This window comes from Pelobates fuscus, chromosome 1, assembly GCF_036172605.1.
Source record: "Pelobates fuscus isolate aPelFus1 chromosome 1, aPelFus1.pri, whole genome shotgun sequence".
NCBI lineage: Eukaryota > Metazoa > Chordata > Amphibia > Anura > Pelobatidae > Pelobates > Pelobates fuscus.
The window spans coordinates 233,354,960-233,380,619 of NC_086317.1; the positions used below are offsets into that span (position 1 = coordinate 233,354,960).

Below are 25,660 nucleotides of genomic sequence, written 5' to 3' on the forward strand. Positions count from 1 at the left end.
TGTGTGACATGTCATGATTCCCTTTTATTCCAGAAGTTTGGTCCTTAAGGGGTTAAGGAAGTTAGCAACCATCCAGTTGGAAATCGTAGAGAGGCAGTCAGAGACACAAGTCAAGATAGGCGGATAGAGATCAGGAGAGGACAGGTAGATTTGCGTGTCATCTGCATATAAATGATAATGGAAGCCAAAGGAGTTTACCAAGGGAGGCGGTATAGATAGAGAACAGTAGGGGGCCAAGGACAGAACGTTGGGGGGATGTCGACAGAGAGTGGTTGGGTGGAAAAGTCAGAGAAAGAAACACTGAAAGAGCGCGGGAGAGGTAGGAGGAGCACCAGGAGAGAGCAGTATCCTGTAGACCAAAATTATGGAGAATGCGGAGAAGCTGTTGATGATCAACAGTGTCAAAGGCAGCAGAAAGATCAAGGAGAATTAGGATAGCGTAATGGTGCCGAGATTTAGCAGCAATTAAATTGTTGGATACTCTGGTCACAGCCGTTTTAACAGAACGACCAGTGTGGAATCCAGACTGAAGGGGGTCAAGCAGAGAGTTGGAATAGAGAAAGTCAGTCAGTCTGGTGTACACAACTCTCTCAAGGATCCTGGAGGCAAATGGCAGTATCGAGACAAGGCGGTAGTTGGATGGAGAGTTGGGGTCAAGGATGGGCTTTTTCAGAATTGGGGTTACAGTTGCATGTTTGAAGGGTGAGGGAAATGTGCCAGAGGAAAAGGAAGAGATTGAACATTTTAGTGAGAGGTACAGGGCCGGTGCAAGGATTTTTGCCGCCCTAGGCAAAAGTAAAGTTTGCCGCCCCTCCCCCCCATATGACATCACAATGCCCCATGTTAACTAACGCAAGTGCTGCAGTGCCGCCGTGTTTACATTAAAAGACCTGCAGGGACAGGCTATAGACACCAGAACCACTACATTAAGCTGCAGTTGTTCTGGGGACTAAAGTGTCCCTTTAATGTGAGGTAAATTAGAGATTAGTGCCACGAATAATATACTAGATTGCCTACTTACAATCAGATGAGGATGGTGATGGGCTCTAGCTGCAGTCTGGCTCCACTCGTCTGGTGTAGAACAGGCTCTCTGGAGGCTGTTTGTGTTCTGGGAGAACGGAAAGCAGCTCCATTTTTTTAAAGGCCCTTTACACAGCTCATGGTCTGGGCCCCAGGGTCCACCTTCATGTTCCACCAAATAGTTTGTTCACAGGAGTAGGGGATGTCCTGATATGTATGTAAGGAATGCATTGTGTGAATCTGTGTTTGTATGTGTAAGGGCTGCAATGTGTGTTTCTGTGTATGTACGGGATGCAGTGTGTGCGTCTGTAAGGGGTGCATTGAGTGTGTGTAAGGAATGCATTGTGTGTTTCTGTGTGTGTAAGGGATGCATTGTATGTAAGGGTTGAATTGCTTGTGTGTGTGTGTGTCTGTGTGTGTAATGCATTGTGTGTTTTTCTGTGTGCAAGGGGTGCATTGTGTGTGTGTGTGATGGATGTCAATCTCTCCCTCCTCCCTTGTCACTCTCTTCTCCCCCTCTCCCCCTCGTCACTCTCTTCTCTCCCCCCCTCGTAACTCTCTTCTCACCCCCCTTGTCCCTCTCTTCTCCCCCCTTGTCCCTCTCTTCTCCCCCCTTGTCCCTCTCTTCTCCCCCCCTTGTCCCTCTCTTCTCCCCCCTTGTCCCTCTCTTCTCCTCCCTTGTCCCTCTCTTCTCCCCCCCCTTGTCCCTCTCTTCTCCCCCTCTTGTCCCTCTCTTCTCCCCCCTCTTGTCCCTCTCTTCTCCCCCCTCCCTTGTCACTCTCTTCTCCCCTGCGTGTCCCTCTCTTCTCCCCCCTCCCTTGTCACTCTCTTCTCCCCTCCCCACTCTCATTCCCCCTCCTAACCCCGTCAATTCCGCTCCCTGTCAATTACTTCCCCCCACCTTGTCAATTTATCCCCCCCCCCTTTCAATTTATTCCCCCCACCCTGCCTGTCCATTTATTCCCCCACCCTCCCTGTCCACTTATCCCCCCTCCCTGTCCATTTATTCCCCCCCTGTCCATTTATTTCTCCCCCCTCCCTGTCCATTTATTTCTCCTCCCCCTCTCTCTCCATTTATTTCTCCTCCCCCCTCCCTCTCCATTTATTTCCCCCCTCCCTCCCTCTCCATTTATTTATCCTGCCCCCCTCCCTCCCTCTCCATTTATTCCCCCCCTCCATTTATTTCTCCCTCCCTCTCCATTTATTTCTCCCCCCTCCCTCCCTCTCCATTTATTTCTCCCCCTCCCTCCCTCTCCATTTATTTCTCCCCCTCCCTCCCTCTCCATTTATTCCCCCCCTCCATCCCTCTCCATTTATTCCCCCCCTCCATTTATTTCTCCCCCCTCCCTCCCTCTCCATTTATTTCTCCCCCTCCCTCCCTCTCCATTTATTTCTCCCCCCCTCTCTCCATTTATTTCTCCCCCTCCCTCCCTCTCCATTTATTTCTCCCCCCCTCCCTCCCTCTCCATTTATTTATCCCCCTCCCTCTCCATTTATTTCTCCCCCCCTCTCTCTCCATTTATTTCTCCTCCCCTCCCTCTCCATTTATTTCCCCCCCTCCCTCCCTCTCCATTTATTTCTCCTGCCCCCCTCCCTCCCTCTCCATTTATTTCTCCCCCCTCCCTCCCTCTCCATTTATTTCTCCCCCTCCCTCCCTCTCCATTTATTTCTCCCCCCTCCCTCCCTCTCCATTTATTTCTCCCCCCCTCTCTCCATTTATTTCTCCTCCCCCTCCCTCTCCATTTATTTCCCCCCTCCCTCCCTCTCCATTTATTTCTCCTGCCCCCCCTCCCTCCCTCTCCATTTATTCCCCCCCATCCCTCCTTCTCCATTTATTTCTCCCCCTCCCTCCCTCTCCATTTATTTCCCCCTCCCTCCCTCTCCATTTATTTCTCCCCCCCTCCCTCCCTCTCCATTTATTTATCCTCCCCCTCCCTCCCTCTCCATTTATTTCTCCTGCCCCCCTCCCTCCCTCTCCATTTATTTCTCCCCCTCCCTCTCCATTTATTTCTCCCCCTCCCTCCCTCTCCATTTATTTCTCCCCCCTCCCTCCCTCTCCATTTATTTCTCCCCCCTCTCTCCATTTATTTATCCTCCCCCTCCCTCTCCATTTATTCCCCCCCCCTCCCTCCCTCTCCATTTATTTCTCCTGCCCCCCTCCTTCCCTCTCCATTTATTTCCCCCCCTCCCTCCCTCTCCATTTATTTCTCCCCCCTCCCTCCCTCTCCATTTATTTCCCCCCTCCCTCCCTCTCCATTTATTTCTCCCCCCCTCCCTCCCTCTCCATTTATTTCTCCTGCCCCCCCTCCCTCCCTCTCCATTTATTTCTCCCCCCTCCCTCCCTCTCCATTTATTTCTCCCCCCTCCCTCCCTCTCCATTTATTTCCCCCCTCCCTCCCTCTCCATTTATTTCTCCCCCCTCCCTCCCTCTCCATTTATTTCTCCTGCCCCCCCTCCCTCCCTCTCCATTTATTTCTCCCCCCTCCCTCTCTCTCCATTTATTTCTCCCCCTCCCTCCCTCTCCATTTATTTCTCCCCCCTCCCTCCCTCTCCATTTATTTCTCCCCCCCCTCTCCATTTATTTCTCCTCCCCCTCCCTCTCCATTTATTCCCCCCCTCCCTCCCTCTCCATTTATTTCTCCTGCCCCCCCTCCCTCCCTCTCCATTTATTTCTCCTGCCCCCCCTCCCTCCCTCTCCATTTATTTCCCCCCCTCCCTCCCTCTCCATTTATTTCTCCCCCCTCCCTCCCTCTCCATTTATTTCCCCCCTCCCTCCCTCTCCATTTATTTCTCCCCCCCTCCCTCCCTCTCCATTTATTTATCATCCCCCTTCCTCCCTCTCCATTTATTTCTCCCCCCCTCCCTCCCTCTCCATTTATTTCTCCCCCCTCCCTCCCTCTCCATTTATTTCTCCCCCCTCCCTCCCTCTCCATTTATTTCTCCCCCCTCCCTCCCTCTCCATTTATTTCTCCCCTCCCTTTATTCCCCCCAACCTCCCCTACCTATGTTGTAGCGTGGCCGAGCTCTGTACTGTCCGCGGGTACAGGGAGCTTTTGTTTCCTGTACCCGGCCGGACTAAAAGGAAGTGAACACTCAGTGTTCACTTCCTATTAGTCCGTCCGGGTACAGGAGACAAATGCTCCCTGTACCGGCGGACCATACTGCGCTCGGCCACGCTACAGTGAGGGAGTGACAGGAGGGAGCGCTGAGCGCTTCCCTCCTGTCAGCTCCTCTCTTCATGCTGCGCCCGGGCGGTGCGCCCTCATGGACGCACCAGCCCGTGCAATGCTGCAGTCGCCTGAGGTGCTCTACAGAGCGCTCGGGCGGCTGCAGCATTAGGGGGGCCGGCGCTCCTGGCGGCGCCCCTTCCCAAGGGGCGCCCTAGGCGGCTGCCTAGTCCGCCTTATTGGTAGTGCGGGCCCTGGAGAGGTATCATTGTTGATGATATATTTCCTACCTGTTCTATGTTAAATTTTATATATATATTGTGTATTAATATTGTTTTTGTATTTTATTATACCATAATGTATCAATGCAATGTTTTGTGGACCCAGGACATACTTGAAAATGAGAGAAATCTCAATGTACAGTTGCAAGAAAAAGTATGTGAACCCTTTGGTATGATATGGATTTCTGTACAAATTGGTCATAAAATGTGATCTGATCATCATCTTAGTCACAACAATAGACAATCACAGTCTGCTTAAACTAATAACACACAAAGAATGAAATGTTGCCATGTTTTTATTGAACACACCATGTAAACATTCACAGTGCAGGTTGAAAAAGTATGTGAACCCTTGGATTTAATAACTGGTTGAACCTCCTTTGGCAGCAATAACTTCAACCAAACGTTTCCTGTAGTTGCAGATCAGACGTGCACAACGGTCAGGAGCAATGCCGGATTAACATAGGGGCTGATGGAGCTGCAGCTCCAGGCCCATGGAATAGGCCCATTTAAAAAAACACTACTCTTAGGTTTGCCACTAACTGGTATTTTACCAGCACAGCCGGTATTTGAGGCTGCCTGGCCGTGCCGGTATTGCAGTAATACTGGCAATACAAATGCAGATATTTTTCTCAGTATAAACAGAGATTACTCTGCAATACCAGCACCAGCCAGTAGGGGTCACTGTGTGTGGAGAGAGGCAGGCATAGGAAGTTACAGCATATCCCTCCCTGCCTCTCTCTACTCACTGATCCATGGGGGAGCAGCTACACAGCACAGAGAGTTCAGACAGCAACTCCCACCCTGCAGAGACAGCCTACAGCTCAGGTAAGTGAAGGATGGGGGAGGAAAGGCAGCAGGGAAACATGGGGACAATGAGACACTAGGGGACAGTGGGAGACCTGGGAATACTGAAACACTAGGGGGCACTGGGAGACCTGGGGACACTGGGAGACACATTTGGGACATGGAGACACATGTCTCTCAGTTTCCCTAGTGTCTGTGTCCCCATGTCTCCCAGTGTCCCCAAATGTCTGTGTCCCCATGTCTCCTAGCCAGTGTCCCTAGTGTCTCAGTGTCCCCATGTCTCTCAGTGTCCCTAGTGTCCCCATGTCTCCCAGTGTCCCTAAGTGTCTCAGTGTCCCCATGCCTCCCAGCCAGTGTCCTTAGTGTCTGTCCCCATGTCTGAGTGTCCCCTAGTCTCCCAGTGTATTTGTTCCGATGTCTCTGTGTCTCTAGTGTCTTAGTGTCCCTAAATATCTCAGGTTCCCCATGTATCCCAGTGTCTGTGTCCCCATTTCTTTGTGTCCCTAGTGTATTTGTCCCCATTTCTTCCAGTGTCCCCAAATATCTGTGTCCCCATGTCTCTCAGTGTCCCCATGTCTCCCAGTGTCCCCATGTCTGTATCCACAAGAGCCCCCATGTCTCCCAAAGTGTCTGTGTCCACGGGTCTCTGTGTCCCTGGGTCTCACTGTGTCCCCATGTCTCTGTGCCCCATGTCTCTGTGTCCCCTAATATCATAGTGACCCTAGAGGACTAGGCGACATGGGGACCCTGACACAGTGATACATAGGGACACTGATGCCAGGCTGGCCTTCCAATTCTTTGGACAGATATGCCCCCTCTTTTGAGCATGTTTGCCCCTTTTCGCAGTACTGGCCACATGACTCGCGTCAGTGGCCCACCACCCCGCCCATTGACTTCCTTCTTCACTGGACACTGCTTTTAGGGGAAGTGGATTTACTTGAACGATGAAAGCATAAATTAGAGAGAGATTAGCATAGAGTATGTGTTTTCTTATAGCTGCATCCTTTGAGTTTCCTCCAACACCATCTCCATCAGATACACAACGCTTGGGAGGTATGACTGTTTTAGTGGTTTTGGTCGATAAGATTCTGTAATTAGGCCCCATCATAATTGTCAGCACCAGGCCCACTAGGCTCTTAATCTGGCCCTAGTCAGGAGTAATTCTTGACCATTCCTCTTTACAGAACTGTTTCAGTTCAGCAATATTCTTGAGATGTCTGGTGTGAATCGCTTTCTTCAGGTCATGCCACAGCATCTCAATCGGGTTGAGGTCAGGACTCTGACTGGGCCACTTCAGAAGGCATATTTTCTTCTGTTTAAGCCATTCTGTTGTTCATTTACTTCTATGCTTTGGGTCATTGTCCTGTTGCAACACCCATCTTCTGTTGAGCTTCAGCTGGTAGACAGATGGCCTTTATTTCTCCTGCAAAATGTCTTGATAAACTTGGGAATTCATTTTTCCTTCGATGATAGCAATCCGTCCAGGCCCTGACGCAGCAAAGCATGATGTCCCCACCACCATACTTCACAGTTGGGATGAGGTTTTGATGTTGGTGTGCTGTGCCTCTTTTTCGCCACACATAGTGTTGTGTGTTTCTTCCAAACAACTCAACTTTGGTTTCATCTGTCCACAGAATATTTTGACAGTACTGCTGTAGAACATCCAGGTGCTCTTGTGCAAACTGTAAGCGTGCAGCAATGTTTTGTTTGGACAGCAGTGGCTTCCTCTGTGGTATCCTCCCATGAAATCCATTCTTGTTTAGTGTTTTACGTATTGTAGATTCGCTAACAGGGATGTTAGCATTTGCCAGTGACTTTTGTAAGTCTTTAGCTGACACTCTAGGATTCTTCTTCACCTCATTGAGCAGTCTGCGCTGTGCTCTTGCAGTCATCTTTACAGGACGGCCACTCCTAGGGAGAGTAGCAGCAGTGAACTTTCTCCATTTATAGCCAATTTGTCTTACCATGGACTTATGAACAGCAACCCTTTCCAGCTTTATGCCAGTCAACAATTCTTAATTGTAGGTCTTCTGAGAGCTTTTTTTGTGTGAGGTATCATTCACATCAGGCAATGCTTCTTGTGAAAAGCAAACCCAGAACTGGTGTGCGTTTTTTATAGGGCAGGGCAGCTGTAACCAACACCTCCAATCTCATCTCATTGATTGGACTCCAGTTGGCTGACATCTCACTCCAGTTAGCTCTTGGAGATGTCATTAGTCTAGGGGTTCACATACCTTTTCCACCTGCACTGTGAATGTTTACATGGTGTGTTCAATAAAAACATGGCCACATTTCATTCTTTGTGTGTTATTACTTTAAGCAGACTGTGATTGTCTATTGTTGTGACTTGGATGATGATCAGATCACATTTTATGACCAATTTGTGCAGAAATCCATATCATTCCAAAGGGTTCACATACTTTTTCTTGCAACTGTATCTTTCCTGGTAAAATATTGTATAAATAAATAAATTGTAGATCAGGTTTTAGAATAGTTTTATTATTCAAAACTTACCACTGATAATACCAAGTGGATTACATTTTGCCAGACTACAAACTTGTGTAAATTGACAGGATTATTGCTGTACCTGCTTAATCTTAGTTATAGTTATTCTAGTAAGCTATGTTCAAATTAAAAGCTTAGAGACATACTATAGATGCTCTGCTCAGCCAATCAGCTGCTTCTTATAGAACCCCAAGCAGCGTTGAGTCCCCAATGAATCCAATGATTCTCCGTTAGAAGTATCCTTAGTGTTCGGTGGCATCATGCTGTGTGTTGACACTAAACTCCAAATGTGCAAGCTTTGAAAGTCTTAAATGAGTTTGCACCTTTAGCAGCTGTCAGTCTGACAGTCATAATTGGCATATTTATGGTCAAATGTAAACATTGCTTTTTCTCTAAATCAGGGGTCGTCAGCCTGGTCTCTACCGCCCTACCACTTGTGGGCGATTCAGGCTTTTATCATGGGCGGTGGTTGGTTCTGCGGCATCAGAGCCGTAAAGATCTCCCTCACTGGAGGGAAGGACCTGGGAGGCAGTGTGTTCCTCCTGCGAGCAGGCTTTATCAGAGTTCTGCCGTGTGTTACGATGGCAACTCTCAGATACAATGTTGTTCTTGCGAGAGGGCAGGAGAGTCAGCCTACAGGCAAAGGATCTGCAGGCTAAAGTGAGCGTGCCACCACTGGTCCACCAGGGCTTGCAGGGTTATGTCCCCCCTCCCTGGCCAAAGGTAAGAAGAAGAGAGGGGGAGACATTAAGATACATTTTTTCACATCTCACCGACTCACACACAACATGCCCTATGCACCCCTCACACACACACACACACACTGCCCCCCCCACACACACACTAACCCCTCACAAACTGCCCCTCATGCACACTACTCCCAACACACACTACCCCCCTTGCACACACTGACCCCTCATACACACTGCCCCACACACTACACTGCTCTCACACACACTGCACCCCTCACACGCACACTACATCCCTCACTCTCACTGCAACCACCCCCCCACCACCACACACACACACACACACACACACACAGCAGCTTACACACATACATAGAAAAAAGGGGTGTGGAAATAGAAAAGGGGAGACCTTTATTTGTTCCTTACTAAAATCGAACCATATATCAAATATTAGTCTCGCAGCATCAGCCTCAAGAATCTCATTAATCATCAGTTAAAGGTAATTTACATTTTCTTTGTTTTCACATTTAACTTTCAAAAAGTTTTAAAACTTCATAAACATGCAAAAGTAGAAATAAAAAGATAAATGGAAGTCCATATATATATATTTTTTTATATAAAACCTTGCTTTCCTAAAACCAAAAACAAAAAAAAAAAAAACTGTTTTGCACTTATGCTAGAAAATCTAGTTATTGTGGCACCGGTGGATGGAATTTTACCATCTGCAAAGAAAAAGTTTTGAAAAAGATGACTAACCCTGTTCTTCACTGACCATGTTTTACATTGCCAGATAGCGTCCAGGCATTTAAACCACTACAGTACCGTGAACATTTAAGGCTTTGAGTTTCCTTTTAACATCAATCTAAGAATTGGATGTTCTGAAGTTTCGCTGAAGCAGTAGGTTAGCTCATATATATACTTTGAAAAAGTTTATAAACCCCAGTTTTGGCAATAATAATGTGTGCCTAACTAGTGCAGCTACAGAAAATTAATTCAAAATACATTAATTTATTCATCTTGATTTACAGTGTATAAAATGTCTAGGATTTCAGTTTGTTTTTGTTAATTACAGGCCACAAAATACAAGGAGTAAAATAAAGTTTAATGTGGAGCGATTTTAGAATCTAGCATGTTTGTCTTGTAAGTTTAATAGGTATCTAAGGAAACAAAATTACTATACTAAAATATCTGTTTATATAAAATACACACTATAAGCCAGTCTTTGCTAAATATTAGTAGTAAAATGTTGTTGTTGTTGTTTGTGTTTTGTTTGTGTTTTTTTTTTTTTAAATTAGTATTTGGAAGTATTTTGTAAACCTGCTGTGTGCTACTACTGTACAAAACCCCATATTGTGTTGAGCTACATCTTCTGAGTAAAGTTATACCCTCAATGTATGCGTTTGCCTCAATCCTGTGAAGCTACAGAGCCACATCAGAGACATGACCTTTTCAGTTTTTACATTTAGAATTTTTATAAATGGATTTGATTAGAATATGTCCAATTTGGGGGCAGTTAAAAGTACCAAAAAGCACCATATACATATATATTTTGTGGCATTATAGCAGTTTGACTATTGAAATTACCCCTCAATGGTTTGCCATTTGTGGAAGTAGCCATTCCAGGGTATTTCATATGGTGTATATTGTGCTTTAGTTTGCTGCCATTTATTTGCCAGTTTATGTCAAAATTTGTCAGAAATATATTTATTTTTAGTGTTGCATTTTTACATACCACTTTACTGTAAATTGCACTTTAACCCCTTAAGGACACATGACATGTGTGACATGTCATGATTCCCTTTTATTCCAAAAGTTTGGTCCTTAAGGGGTTAAGTGGCCTTTTTGAAATCTGATATGTTCCATTGTGATCAAACCCCCTACATTATGCTCAGCAAATTCTTATGAACAAATTAATACCGTAATGTATGCCTGTGGCAATTTCAAAGTTACAGTGCTACAATAATAATTTACTATTGATGAGTTTGATGGGCCTATCCCGCAGTTTGGGACATTGTAGCAGTTACACAGTTCAAATAACCTCATAAATGCCTAGCATTTGTAAAAGTAGGCACCACGGGTATGTCATATGGTGTATTTTGGGCCTTAATATAGAGCCATTTTAGCACCAATTTCTTTCAAAGTTTATAGTATAATTTAATTTTTGCATTTTCTTAGTTTTTGTAAACTTGATATTTGCTACTGTAATATAAATCACTAAATTGGGCTCAGCTATATCTGCTGAGTACAGAATGCCCCCTTTGTATACCCTTCAAGTTTTGTGACAATACCTAGCTGAATTTATAGCCTGCCCATTGCAGTTTAAATTGGTTTAAAAATTACAAACTGAAGATTGTCTGTAAAATATTGCAATATATTATAAGAAGTGCGTTGCATGGTCTATGATGTATTTAGGGGCATTTTACAAGTTCACATTTTTAAATTACTCCTTAAATGCATATGGATTTTGAAATGGACACTATGGGGACTCTCACTTTCAGACATTTTTTGAGATTTATTGAGATGCCATTTTTTTTAAAACCATACTTTTTGTGGTTTGTGGTATTCGTTTTTGTTTTGCATTTTTTTTTTACAATATCTCCTGAGTACAATAATATAACCCATATGCATACCTTTGGAAATTAGCCTTATTCTAAATCCCAGTCTAAATCCTTAATCCTAAACATACCCTAATTCTAAACCTAATCCGTATTTCAAATATTTAGGCCTAACCCACGCCCTAGTTCTTTGCCTAACCCCAATTTTAACCTTAATCATAACCCTATAAATAGTGTTGGGATTCCCTCTGCTGATGTCAAAAGATGTCAAAAGAAGCCTGGGGTTCCTTGGTACAAGCAGGGTTTGAACACCTGCTGGTACTTTAATGCATGACGGTGTATTTCGTCACTGTGAGTTAAAACCTTTAACTGCATGACATAATAGAATGTCATGTGGTCCGTAGGTGGTTAAGGAATAATTGAAAATAAATATAAACAAAGTTTAAGACACGTGTAACCCTGGATATATTACCACATCATAAGTGCTAATCCAGTACACACATCACACACATATTACAATACAGCCAGTACAACCATACATACTACATGTATTTCATACAACCAGCACACACAGGCACCAAACGCCTCATATGCAGCCAGCACATACCACACACATTATTTACATCCAACACACACCACAAGCTCTAATTGTATTACATACAGCCAGCCCATACCACATAAACTACACAAATGACATAGACACTAAACTCCAAATGTTGTCAAATTTTTTGTTTTACCCTTTGGATTTAATTGGGAAAAATTCAGAGTTTAATGATTAACCCTGCTGATGTCCAGGTCTAAAAAAGGTCCCCACATTTTCTAATTTTAAATTATTTTGTATTAGGACAAGTAGATTAGTGTGATGGACAAGTAGATTGGGTTTCCACTTTAGTCTTTTGAACATATGTTATTATTATTACTGGCATTAATAAGAGCCAACAAATTCCACAATATATATATTTTTTTTAAAATTCAGACTCCTGTAGTCTTCCAGAACCAGCTTGAACAACAGCTCTGATGGAGAGAATTTAAAGAGCCTTGTACAGTGGCTGTGTTATTTTGGTCATCATTTATGATATACCTGACATGCATGAAGGTTCCATTGAGGTTAAAATGGAACATTGACATGGATCATCTTGTAGGTCCACTCCTGGCGATTTCAGGTCACTATTTAACAAGGGCAACATCATATGCTCAAAGCTGAAAGTTGAAATGACAAGTCAGCTAAGTGGCATAATCATGCATTAAGGCCTCCATAAATATAAGCAGAGGGAGAAAGAGAATACCATTGTGAAGGTGTTACTTCGTTATATGTGTTACTTTGACTAAACTGTTTTAAAATGTCCAAATTTGCATGCATTCATAAATTAGAAATGTGTCTATCCAGTTTTCTTTGGTTGGTTGTATCCAGTTTATTTTTATTACATAAGACTTCTACTTCATTTTTTTTCTTTTTTGCCATCAATAATTTAATCCCCCATGTTTGTATCTGTGGTCTAATTTGGCAACTTGTCAATAGTTAGAATGGGAGAGTGAACAGAAATGATTTGGCATAACTCTCTAACTTCTTCCTCATCATATACCTAAGGGGGGTTTATGCGTATTAATATTTTAATACATGCCATAAATATAACAAGAACATCTTAACAGTCTGGAGCTTTTTTTTTTTTTTTTTACTAAATCTGTTTTGTAAAAAAAAAAAGAAAAAAAAAGGTAAATATTAAAATTTAAATGATTTTATTGCTTATAGAGCCGCGAGCCAAATAAAATAATCTGACAAATGTGTTAATATTTTCTTTCATAAAAGCTCTTAGAGATCATTTTGCTTTTAGTAGACTTTAAAAACAGGCCTTTGGCACAGTAGCTGTTTAGACTTACGATGAGCTCTTTGCTTCAGTCAAATATAAAGTATTAGAAAAATCTCATGTTCTTTCTCATGAAAATGGTTATGCAAAAAAAAAAAAATACATATAAATACATAAACGATAAATATATATTAAAGCTTTTACTCTAAGTCGTAAGTAAATTTAAACTATTCTTTTTACATAGTAAACACAGTCATTTACAGTTTCCTTCCAATAAATACATCTTTTCTTGCATAATTAATTTTTAAAAGCCATCCACATGGTGGAATAATAAGTTCACTTTAATATTAAATACAAAATCTAAATTCTAAATATTTTGGATGCCTGAAAATGTATGATCTTCTCAGGAAGGAGCACATGACAAGAATTCATCTTTTAACTCATATGCAGCTCTGTTTAACAAATTGTTTAGTAAATACATCAAAATCTATTGGATAGTCCATATTTAATTGCTAATGGTTGCATGGGAGGACACTGGAAATATATCAATTATATCTTCATCCACCCATAGGAAAAATAATCACATAAATATAGATTTTGTTTAAGAAAGATTCACTACTTAGCTGTAGTGCTGTTTGGGAACAGTTTGGCATGCATGTCTTTTAGTTAGACAAATAATATGATGTTGGTAAGTCATTTAGAACATTAGCACATGTATTTCATTAACATATTGGGCCAAATTGCTAAACGTTACACAGTTAACAGAAATCTTGCACAAGGATTTCTGAAAATGATAAAAAAAAAATTAGAAAAAGATGACTCAGAGAGAGATGAATTTAAATGAAAAGGGATAGCATATAATGGATTTTCTCCACCCATTTGAAATAAATAAATTTGTGTATATATATATATATATATATATATATTTTTATTTTTTTTTTTTGTTTTTTTTTTGTTTTAAAGAACACTTCAAGCATGACAACATCTACAGCTCCCTATAGTGTTTTGGGTGCCTGGGGTGTTATCCCCCCTGTTTCTGTGACCCAGTGGGTGCTGCTTCCTGCCTCCACTTCTTCACACTTAAAGCCAGAAGCTCTCTGTGTGAGCTATGCTTGGTGGTTCAGAGCTCAAATACTGAGCACGATCAGCTCAACCAGAGCTTACCTCAGTAGAGCCAATGGAAGCTCTTGCTTAGGAGCTTCCATTTCAACATTGTCTGCAGTTGTCTAACTGGAGCCAGGTGAGAAGTCAAACCATTCTAAAACTACTTACAATGGTGGGCACCAGGGCATACCTAGTACCCTAACCAATATAGTGTGCTCTAGTGGTTTTGGTGCTTATAGTGTTTTGTTAAGCTTTCGCCATGACTCCAAAAAAAAATTATAGAAGCGTTAGCTGGCTGCATCTGACCCTTGCAATAAAAAAGTCACATTGCCTACTGCTAAAATAAGCAAGTGATGAATTATAATTTTACCTTTAATACCTTTAGAGATCTAGTATATTCCTGAGAAATGGTTATCTCATTGGAACAACTTGCTTCCTGGCTGCCCTCTCTACTTTAACACGCTCTGGTGTATACATAAAGATTGATTTGTTGATGGAGAATAAATCAAGGGAGTTCACTAGTGATTTACTTATAAACTGCTCTTAATTTAATTTTGAGTTAACTGCCATTTACTGTCTAGTAATATGGTCATTTGTAAAACAGTTTTGCCAAAATGAGGCCAGATGATACATTTAGTGAATAGAATGGCAAACATTTTATGTGTCCAATTTTCACAAAATGGCTTATTGTACTAAACAGTGAATTGAAGCTGAATAGTAATATGTTGGTCAAAAATTGACGAGTTGAGAAAATTCTCAAGTTTTGCAGAGTGGCAATCCAGCCCGATTTCATATTCAACAAATAAACCCTTAAAGGTACACTCTAAGCGCCAAGACAACTTTAGCTTACTTAAGATGTTTTAGTGTATAGATAATACCCCTGCATTTTCACTGCTCGATTATTCAGGCCACTTAGGAGTTAAATACTTTGTTTATGTATCGCTAGCCATACCTATTTTAGCTCTGACTCCAACATCCTGTGGCATTACTTACCTCCATCGAACCTCGCAGACCTCCTCCTGCTGCGCGGTGTGACCGAACCACATGACCGCACTGCAGGACATCTATTTTTAGATATGGGCATGACGTCACACCCACTCTTAAAGTGACCACGTCATCATTGCTATCCTAATCTGTTTTGGATCGCAGTGATGACGTGGACCTTTCAGAACATAGGCAAACCTATTTAAGGCTTGTTTTAACCCCATTTGTGGTTTCTGTTAGATCTTCATGTAGTGCTCTTAGTGATTCCCTTGTGATTCCCTGTGTTTGACCTCAGCTTCGTATTTGTCTTGTGATTTCTGGTATCCTGACCTTGGCTTCGTATTTGACCTGTGATTTCTGGTATCCTGCCCCGGCTTTGTCTTGACTTTGTGTATTTCTGTATCCCTGACCTTGATTTATTCTTGACCTTGATTCTCGCTATATATACATTGTCAGGCTATTCTAAGGCTCAGTAATACGTCTTTCAGATCCATCTTTTGTGGGTTTCCTTCGTGTTGGGGTAAGACTCCCGTGACACATCCTTCATGAAAAAGGCTTCATTTAATCACACACACAAGACTGTTGTAGACTCTAGCAGGCAATTAACAGAGTAGGCAATATTAAATTCTAAATTAAACACACTGTGCAGTAAAATGTAGACTTTTTTTGAATTGTAATAGGTGCTATTATTACCCAATTGATGGTACTCATTTTATCGACCTCAGAAGGATGAAGGTGTTGAGTTGACCCTGAAGGGATTTGAACCTGTGACGTTGCATTTTTTAACAGGCTTTGTAATCAGGGAATTTACCAACTGATCTACCTCACTGGCTATTCTATAATTCATACATCAAAACTGCAATGTTAAGGTAAAGTCATTTTGGTGCTTAGAGTGTCCATTTAAATTGTAGTTTAAAGTCAACTTTTCAGATATTTCTAAATCCTAATTGTTACTCTTCCAAATACTCGATCTCTGCATTAGTGTATACAGATTAAGATATGTCCATTAATCACATGTAGTTAGAGGTAGTTGCGTAGTCGCCTCAGTTACTAGTAATACATGAACACACTAAGGATAATATAGAGATACCTATTCAATGGTGCAAAGCGTTGATACTAAATATTTGATAGCACATCCCAAATAACATTATAAAGTACATATGCATATGTATTGTAATGAGTAAGTAACATTCTAATAAAATATTGGGCGTGATTAGCAATGCTTAATGAAAATAATTTCCTCTATTGATGTATGTGGGAAAATTGCTATTCAGTAATCAAAGTAAAACCTCAGTCCACTAGGAGAATCCATCCCATATTTCTTTTCACCTGGGAGTAAGTAATGAGAGAAAAGTGAAACAAGATATACCAACCGTAGACTAATAGAAGAACTTTAATAATTAATACGAGGTCCTTTATTAGGTCCACGGGTCAGGGTTCAGGCAGGGATGGGGGACATTGATTTTACTAATGTAAAACCCAAGCGTATATTGCTTTGTTTTGTTAACAAAGGTCTCGGATCTGAGTTACACTCTTACTGTATGGCTTGTGCTGTTATTTATTTATTTTCTTCTTTTCTAAAAACAGTTTTTATTACCTCTACCCCCTGTTAAATATAGTTGGTGAAGCCAGCTATTGCAGTGGAAATATTTATTGTATTTTAAACAGAATGATTGAACTTAAACTTCATGACTGGAATGTAACATTCCAGAACTGCACAGAAGGACTTACTTGCTTACTTCATCAAGTCTTCTCCATTCCGAATTCTGCTTAGTTACATTGATGAGTGGCAGGAGGAAGCCCTGCTCATCCTGGCCTGCTAAACACTTTTTTTTAGATTATGAATTAATGAGCATTTGGCAAATATTGCATTTTTAAATTCAATTTATTTTATTTTTTTTAAATCCGTTTTAATTGCACAACTTACTTTATGTACTTACTTAGTGTCTAGTATGTTACACTCTGAGTTATAATAGGACTTTTAGAAATGGTACATTACGTAATTGACAGATGCTCTTTAAAGTAACATTTCCAAATGACATGGGAGACCAGGACCCTGTCCATCAATCTGAAGTAACAGCAGAAGGAGATGGAGGTTGTCCTAAAGTCTTCAAAGTTTTCAAGCATGTATTGCTGATACTATAGTCCTGGTGTGGCTGTTTAGGTCAACATTTTTCCCACACTGTGCTCGTATTGCAGTGACTGGCCCTGCCTGGCGCAGCCTCCATGGCTGAGATCATCAGTCTTGATGATCTCAACTAATACAATGTTTTCCCATAGGAAAACATAGAGAGGTTGTTGCACATGCACAGCAAAACACAGCCATGGCCAATCAGCATCTCCTCCTAGAGGTGCATTGAATAAATGCATCTCTATGGGGAACGTTCATGCAGAGCAAAAAGACGCTGAACGTCAGAGCTGCACACTGTGCACCTCTGGACTAGGAAGCACCTCTTGTGGCCGCCTGAGTGACTGTCACTAGAGGTGTTACTACGCAGCAATGTAAACACTGCCTTCTCTCAGCAGACAGAGAGGAGACCCAGGTATCCACTGACACATGGCACTACCTAATGTGAGCAGGGATTTAACCCTGCTCACACAAAACATGCAGGACATGTCATTAGGTCCTAATTATTTTAAAGATGTTAAAGCCTATTATTGTTAGGACGTAATAACACTTTGCAATGTCTTTAAGGGGTTAATAATCATCATAAATATTAGTGTAATCTAAGCATGCGTAGTTTTCTCATAAAGTATATGCATGACCTACAGCCATATCTACAAGTTAAATTGTAAACCAGCACTCACTAGATTGTTTTGATCTTGGGTCGTAATCACCATATACAACCTTTCATTTTTCAGTACTACTGAATAGATGCTTTAAAAACGCCCTCTGACCATATGTAGAATTGCATGTAGTGTAAAGAATCTCGGCATGAGGTACAAATGACCCTAAATCACTCATATACCAGTAGGGTATCGGCTTCCAAATAGCTTATGTTTTCTGAGACCAGTGCTATTAACAGAAATAAGTACTGAGATATCATTTGTAACATATAGCTGCTATTTTAACTTAGATCCACAAATTGGTGTTGGCTTGTGCGTAGATGTTAACACTGCTGCCCCGCTAGTGAACTTGCAGCCAGAGCATTTTAATTGAAGGCAGCATCAGACAGTACACGCACATTTTTTCCTCCTCTTAGGGAATGTACTGTATTTGGTTTCCCTGAAGAACTAAGAAAACAGGAAACAGAAAACAATATTGATGTATGCATTCTCACTGCAAATAGCTTTGCAGCGATTCCTTGAGACTCTTTGAGAGATTACAAGGATACACAAGTCACTGGTGCAAAATAATTATGGAAATATATTGTGTTGATTGATAACATACCGGTACATACCATATCTTAGCTAACACCACATGCATTTTAGTTTGCCATATGCATAGATGTGTAATCTGACATACCAACACACATTGCTCATGGCTGACTCTAGGCTAATTGGACTTCAGTATGAAAACTATACTTGCTGCCTTCTCACATTGTCCAAATGTTCCTGCTATCCATGTCCCTACTGTAATGCAGAATGCATTTTTCTGTTGAAATTATGTTTCAATGTAGCACAATGTGTATTAACCCCTTCAAGGCAGAGACAATTGTCCAAGTTTTCAACGAAAAACAAAACCCTGAATTTGAGCTATAGGATTGTTCCACTGTGATTTAAAGGTTTCTCTCCAAGTGCCCCCATACATACCATATATTGTTTTTTAAGGGACAGAAAGGGCTTTTATTTAATATCCTAAATATATCCCTACACACCATTACAGATGAGTAAAAAGTAGGGGGAAAACATTTTGTTTTTCCAATTTTTGCTTATACCAATTTTTATTCATCCTGTAATACTAAATAAAATTAACTCTAAATAGATTAATATCCAGCGTTTATACTAACTCTAACAGTATTCCTGCCCTAATCTTACCGATAGCCAGTTCTGCTTAGATCTTATCTATCAGTCTACAGCAACTGAAAATGGTCCCAATTGACTGAGTGGAGTCCTAGGTAGGCATTGATACCTGGGGCTCCTGGTGTGAGCAAGTATTTACCCTGCTCACAACGTGATTTCTATATAGGTGTGGCGGAACCAGCCTCGCCACTGGGCATTGGAGAAGACTGATTGCCAGCCTCCTGCCCTGTGACTATGGACCCTCTCATCAGCCCATACTAGACTTAAACCCCATGGCGATTTGACTGTGTTTGGGGGATCTGAGCGCTGTTTGGATATATTGAGCGCTCAGATCCAAGCCATCTGGGGATAGGTTGAATGTGGGGGTTCTGTTTAGTATGATAGGAATCATGTATTTTTGCTGTTGTTGTGAATAGACATTTTACCACACCCAGTTAAGCCAATTATCTCCAGGATAGAGGATTCTGTGGAACTGGTTTTGGCTGGAAAGCCATGCTTCAGTGGTCACAAAGGACTTCAACCTAACTTTTAAACCAATGGAAGGAATTGTCTGATTTTTGAGTATGTTTGTATTTGGAGCATGCTGATTCTGATTTTTATGTAAATGTGATGTGTACTTTTGGAGTTATGAATATTGTGCAAAACTGTGTATTTCCCTGCCTGTGATAATTAAGTTAGCCCATTGTGTTCAGTAATTATATCACAGGCAGAGGGGAGGATTTTGTGTGGGAGTGTCTGAGTGTATTGTATGTATTGATTGGTTGCACTTCAAACCCCTGTGGGTGGTACTATGTATGTAGAATGGGCATAAAAGCAGAGTGTTTGATTAAAAGCTTCAGTTCTACTTCAAGGGATTCAAGGGATTGCTATGCTTGTCATACTCCCTTGCTAAATCACTACTAAGCTCTTGTAAGAGCTTGTTCCTGCCTTGCTCTCTGGAAGAATCTACAGTGGTTATGGTGTCTGCTGGAGTGCTTGGAGCCCTTAGGAAGCGCTAGGAGCATCCTTCAATGGAGGTACCCAGTTGGTGTGCCCGTCGAGCCGTTACAATAGGCAATTAAAGGCTTATTTAAATAGACTTCCACTGTTGCAGTCAGCTCTTTAAAAAGTCTAGAGCCACTAAAAATGGGTACCTGGTGTCAGCAGGGATTTAACAGGAAGGGGCCATAAACCTATGAGAATTAAATCATCTATATTGACTGAGCATTGCGTCTATATACTGTCAATATAGATTATTTAATTCTCATAGTTGTATTTTGAGCTGTCAGTTGGATAATATAGGTGAACTATCCAGCCATGGCTCGTGAATTAAATGCCGGAAAAACAATTATTATTTTTTTTTTTTTCTTCAACTTGAAAATTCTGTCGTTTTTGCCCCAGGAGGATAACAGGCCACATACGTCTAGTTTTGATTGGTCTAAACAGTTTGGAAAACATCTGTTTCAGTTGCAGACTGTGTTAAGCTGTGTGGGTGACAGGCTGCCGTTATTCTGATGTGCCCTGAATAGAAATCGGCATCCCTGCAAAAGTGAGAGGTCAGCTAAATGTTTATAAAAGCCTGAAAACACCAATTGAAACATAACTCAAAGCAGGATTGCTTGTTCTATTAACACTTTGTTATCTTCGTACATGTGCATAGTTAGACCACAGCTCAGAATCATTTTTACAAATTCTGTAAATATGAAAGGGAATTCTTGGGATGTGTAGCTGTGTGTGTATGTGTAGTACTTTATGTATATAGTGTGGGTAACTGTGTGTTTGTGAATGTGTGGGTAACAGTAAGGATATTAGCCGTATGTATAATAGATTTTTTTTTTTTTTTTTTTTTTTTTTTACAATGAGCAGCACTATTCCTCCCAAATGCTAGGCATAACCAACAAAGACATTCATAATCAGCCAAAAATTAAATAAAATTTGATCACTATTCATTAAGGTCCAAATAGCCCTGTTCTGAATAGGGCAACCCCATCTGACTACATAGGGGGTCAATCGGCCTGCAAAATCCAGCCATTGTTCACGCTATTTAACAATGTCAGTATTTTGCAATTCATGTCCCAACGGGACTTAATTTGGTCTGGATTTTTATCTAAAATCCAAACCAAGGGGGTGCGTGCCTGACTAAGCAACAGACTTCTTACTTTGGGGCTCCATAAAGGCCTCACAAAAAAGTGACTCAATCCACAAAACAAAGGGCTTTTAGTACAAGATACAACTAATAGCCCCTCAGAAGACATAATGGGGCGCAAAAACAGAAAGCACTGTCGCTCAGAAGCTCCTTGTATGCCTGATATTTGGCTTTCTTTTAAGAGGCCTCCCAAGATGGCGCCTGAGGCCTAAAGGGAACAGGAGGCCTCACAGGACTCCCAAGAGGTTGAGAGTCCCCTCACGTCACCTTGATCCGGAGATATCTATCAGCCTTCAGATTCTGATGAGGATTCATCCCCATCGACCAAAGGGGACAGTAAAAAGCTTTTGATAGACCTATGGTAGGTCTAGAATGCTGACCTTTTGGAGGCCCAAACCAAGGTGGGAATAATCCATCAGAAGGTCAGAGCAGTGGAGGCAAGAGAGTTTGCTAGGGACAGGGGAACAACAAGAGGCATAAAAACCGATAGAAGGTTTCACCTTAAAGGTCCAGCAGATGAGCCGGCCGGTCACTTCACTGGACACATGCCACAGACGCCGAAATAGCCGTCTCCGAGGCATACCCAAAACGGTAAGAGGCAAGATGTTGCTGCAGTTCGTTCAAGGCCTAATCTCTTCTATAGGCATAAAGGGGTGCACAGACCCCACACAGATCAACTCAGTCTTCCAGGCTCGCAAATCTGCTGCTGCACCCACCGGAGCTCCCAGAGACACCATAGCCACCACAAAGGTTGTGGCAATTTGAGCAGCAATCATGAACTGCTCTCGAGCACTAGGGATTATTTGCTTTGAGGGATGCACAGCAGCGATCTACAATGACATTCTTTTTGCAGTATTGATAGAGAGGAGAAAACTGGCACCAGTTGCCAAACAACCAAGGGACTACTCCGTTAATTACAGATGGAGTGCGGAGAGATCCCTCCAAACTACACACGGAGATGGAGTCCTCTCTCTCACCTCTTCTGATTACCTAGAGCCTTCCTGAAAAGCCTAGGCCTGCTGACCTCATCACAAGCAGAAGCCTCAACATCAACATGGAAAAGTGACAACACAAGGGAGAATGGCATACCAGGATCCAGTGAGAAGTCAGGGGTGCTGCCCACCGGCAGTGATTCCTAATCAACTGTTCTTCTAAGTTTCTTACCACTGCACTGTGAGTTCAACATTAGGCATTACCCATTCCTTTGTTTTTTCTCTTTTCCATGCACAGGCTGTACTAAGCCTCCTTAGATTGTTTTCCTTGTATTATAATCCGTGACCTGGTGACAGGCGAAGTGTCTTTAATAGGTGTCCAGTCTATTGATTACCTAACAGCCGATGTCCAGTCTATTGATTGCCCCATATTTAGTTTTTTATTCCTTTATCTGTTATATTATATATTATATATGATGGAAATGATATGTACGGAGTGTACAAAATCAAATAAAATATAAAAAATGTAAGTCTGGACCAAATGCTACAAATCAGGGTCCTGATTTTAAAAAGTCTTAAAAATCCAAAGCTTACCTTATATGGTTATGAAGACCATTCAAAGATAATATCTATAAATATTTAAACTAAAAGGAGAATATCTACTAACTTTTTAATGGATGTTTTATGTGAAATAACAGGTGGCATAATCACCCCTAATGCCCCCATTCATGGGCATTGGTGGGGGACTTTAAAGGAAGTAATGGGTTTACCATCCACCTCCCTGCCTACATCTGTGGCAGCAGGTGGGAACTTTTAAATAAACCTGCTGTTCTTTTTGCCACCACCCATGGTTAGCAGGTAGAGGCAATTATAAGGTAATATAAATTTGGGGTGTATCTAATGTTGCATACTTTGTGTAAGTAGGACCCATCCACACAGAGATCGATGAGTTTTGTGCAAAAACATTATGCTTAATTTGCACATGCCCCCTCTGGCCAATTTGCCAGCTCGTCCCACTTGCTCTCACCTTTATTTCAGTAATTACTGTATGGCTAACATATCAGTTATGTGTTCTGTCCAGTGTTTTGCAATATTTTGTTGGTTATCTCCTATATCCATACATACACATGTATCTAAATCGGAAAGTCCTATCTGTGATCTATTTATGACCACATTATTTATTTATGAGCACATTTTGTTGAACTCAAACTCCCACAATTATTTTATAGGCTTTGGCTGGCAAAGTATTATTGTGAATATACTCAAACAACAACTGTATTGTCAGTTTGACGTCTTTTTTTTTTCTTTCTTCTTAAAGGTGTATTTCCTAACATTACAATATGCTAAAATTTAACAATATGCTAAAATGTAAAATTATATCTATTTATATAGATGATAAATTGCACACACAGCTGTCAGTCACTCATAGAGAAACATTGGATCCAGTACTTGGTTTGGATAAGCCCCAGTTCCACCTGTAACATAAGGTGACAGATATACAGGGTTAAAGAACCACTATAGGCACCCAGACCACTTCAGCTCAATGAAGTGGTCTGGGTGCCAGGTCCATCTAGGGTTAACCCTGCAGCTGTAAACATAGCAGTTTCAAATAAACTGCTATGTTTACATTAGGGTTAATCCAGCCTCTAGTGGCTGTCTCATTGACAGCCGCTAGTGGCGCTTCCGCGCTTCTCACTGTGAAAAATCACAGTGCAAAGACGCTGACGTCCATAGGAAAGCATTGGGAAATGCTTTCCTATGGACTGATTGAATGTGCGCTCATCGCTGACGTCGGAAGAGGGAGGAGATTTCCCCAGCACCGAGGGAGCCCGACGCTGGAGAAAGGTAAGTAATTAAACCCTGCCTTCCCCTTCAGCCTGGCAAGAGTGGGACCCTGAGGGTGGGGGGGACCTAAAGACTCTATAGTTTGTTTTCCTGGCACTATGGTGGTCCTTTAATCAGCAAAGTGAGAATTCAAAGTGAATTTCTAATTTAAGGTCAAAATAGCCAAACTGGAAACATTCTCTAAGTGAGCTATGCATTCAGTTTGGCTACTTTGGCCTTGAATTTTAAATTCACTTTGAATCCACCTTGAATTCTCACTTAAGTAAATGACACTGATAGACTGGCTAGCATCTACCTGCCCATATGAAAATAGCATTTTAGTGACACTAATTATATAGATACTCCGAAAATGCAAATGAGGTAGACTGTACTAATGGCTAAAGTGACTACAGAGTAGCTATACATTCCACCAAAAGAACCTCCATCCTGTTTGAAAAAGGATTAGTGAAAATAATGATACAGTGACAATAATAATATATAACCAGATGATTCGGCTCCTGGACAATTTACAAAAATTATATGAATGAAAATTATGAATAACACGTCTCATCCAGTTCATATCAATACATAATTATACATAGTTATACAGCTTAAAGCGAAACAACAGGCACCAAAACCAACTTCATCTAAATGATTAAATGGTTTAACCACAAAGTGAGCCTCCAGCGGCAATGTCCACTTCCCCTAGGCTTCATCCAACTGAGAGATATATTTGTTGTAAAGTAGTGCAAAGAGGTGCCTTTAACAGTTCTAGTAATTATAGTAATTCTGGATTATATGTACTCACTCGTTGGTGGCTGCTATATTGCTTTGCATTGACCAATGAATGTTAATCTTGCTGTTAATATTAAGGTATTGTTAGATGCTAGTATTTTAATGTAATGACTATCTTTGTGTCTTTGTTCTGCAGTAGTTCCACCAGGAAGTCCTGGTCCTATCACAAGGCATGGATCATATGACAGCTTGGCATCCGACCACAGTGGCCAAGAGGACGAAGAATGGCTCTCACAGGTGAATGCTCGCAATTTTAAAAGTATATTGCCACTTGCCACAAGATTAGATTTGTCACTTTAGTCATGTTTTCCCTGGAAGCTACCAGGTCCAGATGTTGTTGGGAGATTTATAAATAGTGCTGCCCAGCGCTATATAGAATGCATGAGCTTCCAGAATATTAATCTATACATTAATTATATTGATTCCTTTATAATCCCTTCTTTGAGCAATACATTGATTATTTGTTAAGTCTGCATATTGCCGGAACGCTTTGTTTACGTACTTTCTAGCAGGAAGGTGAACTCATAGCAGGAAAACAAAATTCAGCTTGTTGTAAAAAAATTTAAAACAGGAACTTACCTAAAACTGTGTGTGGGCATGAAACAAACAGGCATTCTCTCAAATCACGTGGCTGCTCTTATAGGTTATCTAACCCATGATGTTATTTGATATAATAATACATTCATCTGGGTTCAGTTTAGCACTGGGCTCTTTTCTGTACTAATGACATATTCATTGAAGTGCAATGCAGTACATTATTGTTATCTCTTAATATCTTTACATGTACTCAAAAAGGCTAATCTGTTCAATATGTGAATAGACTTAGCTATATAAATACAATTCATACCTTTGAAAAGAAGTCAAACTCATATATACTGAGGAGGACAACATTGTCATGCTAAATAAAGCATTATTGACAAACGCAATAGGCATTCTGGCAAGGTTATTTACTAAAGTGAGAATTAAAAGTGAATTAAAATTTTAAGGCCAGAGTAGCCAAACTGAAAAGCAGAGCTGACTTAGATTTTTCCAACTCTGCTATTTTGATCTTAAACATGAAATTGGCTTTGAAGTATCAGTTTAGCCAACAACCCCGCTAGTAAC

At 41.4% G+C, this 25,660-nt stretch overlaps 1 protein-coding gene across 4 annotated transcripts in view; it reads left to right on the forward strand.

Moving 5' to 3' along the window:
* BCAS3 (BCAS3 microtubule associated cell migration factor) overlaps nucleotides 1-25,660 on the forward strand; it is a 1,245,307-nt gene that overhangs the window by 622,427 nt on the left and 597,220 nt on the right. For all 4 annotated transcript variants that reach the window (XM_063455132.1, XM_063455142.1, XM_063455152.1 and 1 more), the window contains one exon: nucleotides 24,693-24,793. In XM_063455132.1, coding sequence (XP_063311202.1) covers nucleotides 24,693-24,793 — 101 coding nt within the window. The remainder of the gene's footprint in view (nucleotides 1-24,692; nucleotides 24,794-25,660) is intronic.